The sequence below is a fragment of the Trachemys scripta genome, chromosome 1, assembly GCF_013100865.1.
Source record: "Trachemys scripta elegans isolate TJP31775 chromosome 1, CAS_Tse_1.0, whole genome shotgun sequence".
Classification (NCBI taxonomy): Eukaryota; Metazoa; Chordata; order Testudines; family Emydidae; genus Trachemys; species Trachemys scripta.
Window position 1 is genome coordinate 101,528,743 of NC_048298.1, and position 9,444 is coordinate 101,538,186.

Consider the following 9,444-nt stretch of genomic DNA (forward strand, 5'->3'; position numbering starts at 1 on the left):
ATCCTTGTCTGATCTCCTTTTGGAGTAATACATATTTAACAATTCATTTGGTAGGGACCAGAACTTGGAAGCAATTTAGAATCCTCACACCACAACTTCTATCATCTGTAGATCTAATTACACACAGTACAATGAGAGTACTGTGGCCAGGGAGGGAACCAGGAAGTGCCCTCCAGTGCAGAATGCAAATGAATTGTTTCTAGTATTAAGTAAAAGCAACCACCAAGGTAAAGGGTAGGGCGGGTAAAGCTGCATGCATTATAAATTGATGTTGCAGGCTACACAGTAGCAGAAGGCATCATTCTTACTGAGTCTGAACCAAACAGCACTGGGATCAATATAAGCAGGTAAGACATACTTAATGAATGAAAGAAGGTAGAACATGTATTTTGGTGAAAGTGAAAAGTCAAAGAAACAAGGACAGAAAGCAGCAGAGGTGAACACCAAAAATGTAGACTTATTTTTATTGCTGACTCAGGTAGAAAAGGGCTCCCATAGCACCTGAAACCCAAATCAGCATCATCATGGGTGCTGAAACATACTGAATTATTCCCATATATACAATCACTGGTGAAAAACCTGAGTGCTCAAAGAGGCCTAGTAAAAAGAGAGTTCAATTCAGAGTTTAATATCTGGCAGACTGCTTACACCCAATCCCCACTTCAGCCATGAACTCAGCTGCATGCAAATCCATCTCTGGCTGGGAAGAAAGGGATAGGGTTACTTTTGCTCTGACATTTCCAAAGTAGTCTGTTGCAGTTCCAAAGTAGCACTATTTCTTCTTGGTAGCTCTCTTTCCTTCTCCTTTCTTGGGTTTTCCTTTACCACGGAGCTTCTTTAGCCGTCTCATCTCTTCCTTAAAATCTTGATGTTCATCTCTGGATGGAAGAAAGAGAGGGAAGAGGGTTAAATTTAACTTCTTCCAAAAGAACAAGAGTGCAGTGGGTTCTGGCGGCCAATACTTCCCACTCAGAATGGTAGATTCCCACCTTGAAGAATGGAGAGCTGTACACAAAACAAGATGAGAACTAAAGTAAACATTATACAACATGTACATTATCGTAGTGTGTTTTATATCAAGAGGAAAACAAACCAACAACATAATATTTTGCATTACAGCAGCACCTTCCATTCAAGAATCTCGAAGAACTTAACAGAAATTAAGGAATGAAGCCTATCATCAACATGTGAGGTAATGTTATTCCATTTTAAAAGGTGGGGTAAAACCAAGACTTAAAAGTGAAGGGAATTGCTCAGAGTCACACCAAGTCTGTGGCAGAATGAAAAAAAGGATTGAAATCTCCTGGCTTGCAGTCTTGTTGTTTATCCAATGCTCTCCAACTCCCACACCCATACCTATTCCCAGGCAAGTCTGATGGTTGTCCAGATGTGTTAGAGAATGAAGCCTATATTGAATCTCATTACGTTTAGTGTTAGCAATAATATTGCAAACACTCACAGAATAATTTGAAAGATTTCCTTTGGTACTGATGGAATTAACAAGATTGCCTTTATCAGCAACAAATGATATATATTTCTTACAGTATATTTCTTGATCCATTGTGCTCAAATGGGAAGTAAAATATAAAATCAACAAGAGACAAAAAAAATCAAAGTTTTCCCCCTCCAAGCTAGCTCAGAAGTCTCATCTTGTGTTGTAACACCATGCAAAGACTCAAGTTTGGGTCATTAGCTCCTGAGGAGAGAGGCAGGGCGGGCTGCAGTTACACCTGGCATTGCTCTCAATTGATTTCACTGAAGGGTTCTGGAGGAACCTATGGGATCAGTGGGATCTTTATTATTTATTTGTATTATCATAGTGCCTAGGAGCCCTAGTCATGAAGCAGGACTCTCCTGCGCTAGGTGCTGTAAAAAAGCAGTAAAAAAGTGAACAGGGGTGGGGAAGGACAGGATAGGAAATCCTGGAAAACCCTTTAAATAAATTCCATTCCATCTCCCATCCAAATGCAACTTAGCAGTGGAAAGTGTGGGGAAAATGGGTAGTAGCACCTCAAGCTTGTCTAAGGCTGCTGCCCTGCTATTTTTAATACTTCCAGAAAAGTATAAGAATTATTCCCAGGCCCCCTTGGTCTTTAGATCTGTGTCTAACGTCTACTGCCTATCACAACATTTATTTCTGAATAGCACACCTGAGCCACTGCAGGCCTCTCTGAGCATACACAAGAAACAAGACACTTGAGCAAGTACAGTTTATAGTTTGGCGTTTTGTGCCAAGAGGAAGTTATTCTAGGAAGTTTTGTTCTTACAATAGTGCAGGCAACACCTGGATGGTCACTATACCATACTAGAAATAGAAATCCTACCTATTAAAGAAATTCCTATAAATTCCATGCCAGTTGGCCAGAGTAAGGGCTGCATTTAACTGCCTCAAAGAACATCTACAAGTAATTAGTTCAGTGTTTCCTTACTCAAAATTGTAATACTCATTTAGAAGCTTGAATATAAGTGTTTCTAGTCAATTTTGTCCTCCTATATTTGGAAAACAATTTCCCTTCATTTTGGATGGTTTGAAGGTGACCTAGTTTTTTAAAACTTAAAGAAAAATCAACCACCACCAAATTTCAAGGGTGGGTACTGAAGTAGCCATAAACACAGGTTAAGAGTATTTTAGCAGTTGGTGTATTAACATGCTATACATCTTTTGCAGCTCCTTGAAAGATCCGGACACCCCATAATTGTTGCCTTAGCTTCTGTTCTTAATTTTAATAATGGAGATATCCCATCTCCTAGAACTGGAAGGGACCTTGAAAGGTCATCGAGTCCAGCCCCCTGCCTTCACTAGCAGGACCAAGTACTGATTTTGCCCCAGATCCCTAAGTGGCCCCTTCAAGGATTGAACTCACAACCCTGGGTTTAGCAGGCCAATGCTCAAACCACTGAGCTATCCCTCCCCCCCAGACAGACATGTCTGCAGACAGACATCACACCTATCATTCACCAGCTTTGCAAAGCAATGCTTTCTTAATGGATAAGGCCCCTGTCCCAAATAGCTAGAACAGGGGTTCTCAAACTTTATTGCACCACAACTCCCTTCTGACAACAAAAATGATTACAAGACCACAGTGGGAGGGGAGGGGGGGACGACAAAGCCTGAGCCCACCCAAGCCCTGCTGCCTCCAGTAGAGGGGGGCAAAGCCAAAGCCCGAGCCCCACCGCCCCAGGTGGTGGGGCTCAGGCTTCAGCCCCAGTCCCGGGTCAAACCTGTGCTCGGGTCTCAGCTTTGGGCCCGGGCCGCAGCAAGTCCAACGTCAACCCTGGCGACCTCATTAAAACAGGGCCACGATCCACTTTGGGGTCCTGACCCACAGTTTGAGAACCGCTGAGCTAGAAGAAACATGCCCCATATTGACATGCAATTGCTTAACTACACCCATTGGTCTACGAACTCTTGCCCACAAAAGGTTCGGTGCATCCAAATAGGAAAAACTACATAAACAACCCGTCTACATTTTACTCTATTCTTCCCACACCAAGCACACCAAAAAAAGTGCTTCTTCTATACGGCCTGTTTGTCTTCTGAACTGCACCACTTTAATAGTTCTGCTGCTGCTTTAACACAACCCTAATAGAAGCTACAGCTCCTTGTTGCCCAGTCCATCCCCCTCACCCTCCAAATTACACACATGGATCACCTGTAGAGGCCAAGGAAGCGGAGGTTCTTCATGAGGGCGACGTAGGTGTTGTGAGGGGGATACCAATCGTAGACTTCCTTCTGTTTGGCAAGGGGCTGCTCGCTGAACAGCTTCACTACTTTCATGGACTTATTGTCTGTTGGCCTGACAACTTCTCCAAATATCCGGGCACTCAGGCGGGCCATCCGCAAGGCATAATTGGAAAGAGCAGACATCTCCGGGCAAAGAATGGACACGCACGCATATACACACTTCCCTACAGAAGGAAGAGGAAAAACTGCAACTATTTGAGATGTTCCAGGATCCCAAGCATTTGCCAGTCTGATCCTGTCTTCCACCCTCAAATCACACTTGCAATTTACACGAGATGAGGGGCATCATGCTTGAGGCTGCATTTCTCACTGCAACACAGTTGATGCCAATGTCATTTGCATAACCGTAAAACACATTAAGTATCACTTTTAGCATGTCTGAGGTTTGTCATCCCAGCTCTATGTAAAATTAGTCTAATTCCTAATATACAGTTCTCCATGTAGAGACATCACTTAATTTGGTAGTCTCTGCCGAGAAGCCAGGGATTAAATGGCATGAAGACTCGGGCCAAGATCCTCAAAAGGTTTTTAAGCACCTAGCTCTCATTGATGTCAATATAGTTAGGAGATTCATATCTCCATTTCTTTCTTCCATTCCTCATCTCTTTGGATTTCATGCACGTGCTCCACCACGTCGTCGTTTTCTGTCAGTTTTCTCTCATATCTGTCCTTTTGTTTGAAGCATGTCCCCGCCTCCCTCTTCCAACTATTTTTCCACTTTTGCCTTCTCTTTTCCAAGAAAACCAACATGTCAACAAACTTCCCTCCAACCAAGGAGACTCCCTCCAGAGTCCCTCACTTCTGCTCCTTCAGACAGCCAAATGGAATCTCTAGAATATAAGATACTCTCAGAGTGATACTCCAAACTTTTAGCCATTACTGCTAGACAGCAAGAGCAATTCTTTCTCTCCCAACCCTAATGATCCCTTTGATGTTTTTCTTCAGCTCTCTTCACATTTCTCCTTCCCCATTTCTTTCCTCATCTTCCTCTCTATTTAAATTTGTTCTTCCCTACAGAATAGCTCTCAAGCTCCTACTGTCCACTTAATGAAACCTGACAATCCTTGTTAGTTTCACTCTACTTGCTGGGATCAATGGGGAAGCAGCTACACAAGATGAGACAAATGAGAGAGGGAGAGAAGGAAAAGATGAACCCTTTTATTTGTCTTGCCTTCAGCAGCAGAGCGCCCCTCTGATATTCCTGTTTATAGCTGTCAATCCTACGTAAAGAGGAATAGCACATACACAGAAGAGGATTAAATCTGCTTTTCTCTATTATTGTAGTCGGCTCCACTGGGGAAGCATTGTATATGAGGCACAGAGGTACAATCCTCTGTTTGGGATATTCCTGGCAGTGGAGTTTCAAGCAATTTATGTTATATGTCATATAGGGTTAGTGAACAAGATCATACGGGATTCCCATGACCCTGTAATGACTTCAAACCCCCTGTGCTGCCCATACCATGCCTGTCTGGTGAATAGGTGATGGTTTAAATCGCTAGAGCTGTCAGCCTTCTTTCATGAGCGCTAGATCGTCTTTAAAGTTTAAAGTCTGTGTTTTCTTTTAAAAAGCATTTCACAACTGCATCCAGAAACCAACAACAGAATCAAGATGAGCATAAAATATTGGAGATGTATAAAAGCAACAGTGAAGACCATCTGTAGGACAGAGCCAAGTAGATTTAACTAAATCAATTGGGAATATTTTGTTTAATAACATTATCTTGAAGTAAATATTACCCCACATGGGCTTCTACATAGTGGAGGAGCTGGTGCACAATCGCCTCCTTAGATTTGCTCCCACTGGTGTTCAATAGTGCGACGAAACACGGGGAGGAAGTGAATTCAGCACCCAAATAATAATGAAGTGTTCTCGGTCGAAAGAGAATATGAAAAGAACTACAATGGCAGGGCAAGCAAAGTGTCAGAGGCTTTAAGGCAAAGAAATGTCTTAATGTGAGAAGAGAGAAGTTCTGGAACAGCTGCAGTCCAGTATCTCAGTTTATCACAACCATGGGCTACACATGATAGAGTTAACATGAGCCTCTCCTGTGCTACAGTGGCTCTCTTTCTTCAGCAGCTAGAGAACATCACACAGCCATGCTGAATCACAGCACTGGCCCTTTCTAAATAGATATCCTAAAGTCCTGTATTTGCATAAATGGGATTGATTATTATTTTGCATTGGCCACCACCTTCACAGATACCAATGCACTCTACTATGCCACAACCAACCCTCTCCAGTCTCCCTTTTCCACTGTGCCAGGAGAGCTGAAACCACTCTTAGCTCCTAGATGATGCAAGACAGCAGAATGGTGATGGGCTTTTAATTTAATAGTCCCTGCAGGGATCTTCTAAATAGCCTAATCCAAGGTTGGAGTCCTTTGGTATTCTTAGATTAGATAGGATTAGCTGAGAGATTAAACGGGTAAAAGTTGAAAACTCTCACCAGTGTCTGGGGAGCTATCCAAGTTGGTCTCCTTGGTGACCTGAGTTTCTGTGAGAAGCAGATAGAAAGTCTGAGCATAGTACGTGAAAGACTACTGATACTGCACGCTGCCCCTGCCCCAAGTGGTTCTGTGCCCTGCCTCGTCCACAGGTGCTGCCCCTGCAACTCCCATTGGCCACAGTTCCCGACCAATGGGAGCTGCGGGGGCAGCATGCAGAGCCCCCTGGCTGCCCCTAGGCGTAGGAGCCAAAAGGGGGACATGCCGCTGCTTCCGGGAGCTGCGCAGAGCAGCCCCTGGCCCCACTCCCCAGTGGGAGCTCGAGGGCTGGATTAAATTGGCTGGTGGGCCAGTCCGCGGGCTGTAGTTTGCCCACCCCTGAGCTAGCCACACTAGGGGCTGGCCCACACTTCTGGATGACAGTGATGTTATCAGACTGACTGTTAGCAGTTTAACACTGAACGCTGTTTTCTGATAGGTTGTTTGCCCTGACCTCATCTCACTCCTTCACTGTCCTCCCCATTCCTTTTCCTCTTGAATGCCACTCTTTCCCTCTCCTTTGCTCCTACTAACTCCTCCCGCATATTGCCTCTCCCCCTTCCTCCACTCTGGCCCCCACAGTACAGTCTTTAAAAAGACCTGCAGACCACAGGATTAGTTCTCCCTTATTAATATAATTTGTAACCTGAAAGTGTCTTTAGAGATAGGCAACAATGCAAGAGAGGGCCAGAAGCAGAAGAGAGTGATCCCCATCAACAGCCACCTGTCTCCTTCCAATAGCTTCTGATAAAATATGAACTAATTCTTAATGTTACAGTGCTATCCATTCTAAGGGCCCTACATTATTTTCAAGTGCTTTCCATGAAGAGGAAGGACACTAGCATTCTAAGTAGGAAGCACAGTTTAGATTTTGACAAACAAGAATAAAGGGGTTGGGTTACAGTACCAAAGTATAACAAAAATGTTCCCATTAGTTTTATTTTTAAAAAGTGAAGGAATTTTTTTTTTTTATAAAAACAGTGAAACATTTAATCTCATTGCTGCATCCAGAACTCACAAGACCCTGATGGAATCCCTGACGAGCACCAATTGCAAAAGCCTGCAGTACTCATGGCGGGGATATCGCAACATGTCTCTGTGGCTGGGAACCACTGATACAGTTCAGGGCCAATAAATTCACTCCCTACACTAAGTTATTCGTTATAGTTAGGTACAGCTGCTACCCCACAGACAAGCTTCTCCTCCATCCCACCCAACTTGCCTAGAAGCCCCCTACATAGCAACATGCCTCCTTCCCACATCATAGCACACAGGAGACCCCTCCCCCACTATATACACACAAGCCCCTCCCAACTATCACCCCTCCCCGCACAGATACCCCTTTCGCAATATATACACGCACGAGCCCTTCCCCCTACCACAGGTACCCTCCCCCCAACACACGCACGAGCCCTTCCCCCTACCACAGGTACCCCTCCCCCCCAACACACGCACGAGCCCTTCCCCCTACCACAGGTACCCCTCCCCCCCAACACACGCACGAGCCCTTCCCCCTACCACAGGTACCCCTCCCCCCCCGAACACACGCACGCAGGAGCGCCCCCTCCCCTTGGCGCACAGTCTCCTGGGCTCCCTGCTTTCCCCCTAACCGGGCCTCACCAATCCGACCTCACCTCTCTGCCCTGCCCGTCATGCAGCTGCCACTCCACCGGAAGCGTCCCTCCCGCTAATCTCTCCGGGCTGCAACAGGGAAGCCACAGAGCGACGGTTCCCCGTAACCACCCAACCCAAGCAGACTGTTAGCCCTGCGCATGCGCTCTATGGACGCCGCCAGCTTGAGTCCCTTCTTCCCCGGGTGGGTGACGTCAGGGTACGGTTGTTGCAGCGCCGAGGGTGGGGGCGCGGCGCGCGCGCCCGCTGCTGGGTCTTTCTTGGGCGGGCGGCGGCTGGTTCTTTCCCTCTGACTAGGGGCTTATCCCGGCACGGGGTTTCCTGGGAGAGGGGCGGAGGGCAGGGGCACGCGCCCGGCGAGAGCTCTGCTAGGCAGCCGCTGCCTACTCCCCAGGGCAGGCAGAGGGTGTTCAGTAGCCCCCCAGCAGCTAAGGGGATGGAGGCAGCGCCCTCGAGGCATTCATTTAGAAGGGGGCTCTTTGCACGATGCTCAGCAGCCCTTCCCCCTCAGGGAGCTTTGCCCCACGGCATCTGCCGGCCACCCTAAAAGCTAATTCCTGAATGTCAGTAAACGCCACAGATCTTCTGCCACTATTTTAAATAAGTGAATTACCTGCTTGGAACAACCACCTTATTGAAAGGGATAATCAATGAGCAAATGTATGGCACAGAACAATCCGACGCTGGCAAGGCACTGACTAGATGACCTAGCAGGTGCTTTTCCTTTCTAATTTCCCTTTTAGTGTTGGTTGGCCTAAAAATGTGCCTATAGTAAAGGTTCTATTTCCATTTAAGTTTTTATGCAGCATAATCACCATGGTGTCTGATTGCTTAAAATAATCCTGCTTGGTTTCAAGCTAAGGGACATCTAATGTCTTAGGCTAACGTTAGAACTGCTACACTATAAAAGCTGCAGTAACTCATGACTCAGGCAAGATTCAAGCCTACTGGGTTCTGATCTATTGTTATTCATTGTGCCACTGGCTCCATCATGAAGCAGTCCGGCTAGAAAGATCTTCCTCTTTGTCTCAATGTTGCCTGTGCCCTGCAAGCATGGACATGCTTAAATTTGTGAACATGAGTGTTCCCATTGTGGGAGTAAATTTAAGCATGTGCATAAGTGCAGAATCAGGGCGTATATTTCTGTTTGCAAATCAATAGTTCCTTCTGTCAACAAAACAACAACCAAATGTTATTTAGTCTTAGACCAGTAGTAAAGTAAAAAATGGTTTTCTCATCAGTTCCTTATCTGTTACTACTATATGTATTTCTATTAGTTATTATGGTAGCATGCAAAGAGCTGCCAGGATTATGGCCCCATTCAGCTAGGAACTGTACAGACATACAGGAAGACAAAGTCACAATAGTTAACAAAGCAGAAATGTAGTTTCCACGTAGTGCCTGTTACATTGCACCTGGAAAGTAAGGTACTTTTTACAATCTGTGAAGCTGTAAATGGTCTGAGAGACTGCCTTTCTCTCTCTAGTGCCCATCAAGAAGTTTAAGATCTGCGAGTTCCTAGACTTGATGGGACTAGTGGAGGGAATCATCTGTAGAGTACTCCTGACTGCAGAACTTGTT

The 9,444-nt window shown here is 45.5% G+C and overlaps 1 protein-coding gene across 3 annotated transcripts; it reads right to left on the bottom strand.

The window, feature by feature from the left end:
• Positions 1-448: 448 nt before the first annotated feature.
• Positions 449-8,001, bottom strand: MRPS33 (mitochondrial ribosomal protein S33). 3 transcript variants are annotated; one of them, XM_034779556.1, is made up of 4 exons: positions 7,866-7,997; positions 6,195-6,242; positions 3,654-3,909; positions 449-878 (listed from the first exon to the last, which is right to left on the bottom strand). In XM_034779556.1, the coding sequence occupies exons 3-4, from the start codon at positions 3,866-3,868 to the stop codon at positions 773-775; spliced, it is 321 nt and encodes a 106-aa protein (XP_034635447.1). In that variant the 5' UTR covers positions 3,869-3,909; positions 6,195-6,242; positions 7,866-7,997; the 3' UTR covers positions 449-772. The 3 variants fall into 3 exon arrangements, with proteins under 3 accessions (XP_034635447.1, XP_034635455.1, XP_034635464.1); XM_034779564.1 differs by lacking the exon at positions 6,195-6,242 and having other exon boundaries at positions 7,866-8,001; XM_034779573.1 differs by lacking the exons at positions 6,195-6,242; positions 7,866-7,997 and adding an exon at positions 4,917-4,941.
• Positions 8,002-9,444: the final 1,443 nt, after the last annotated feature.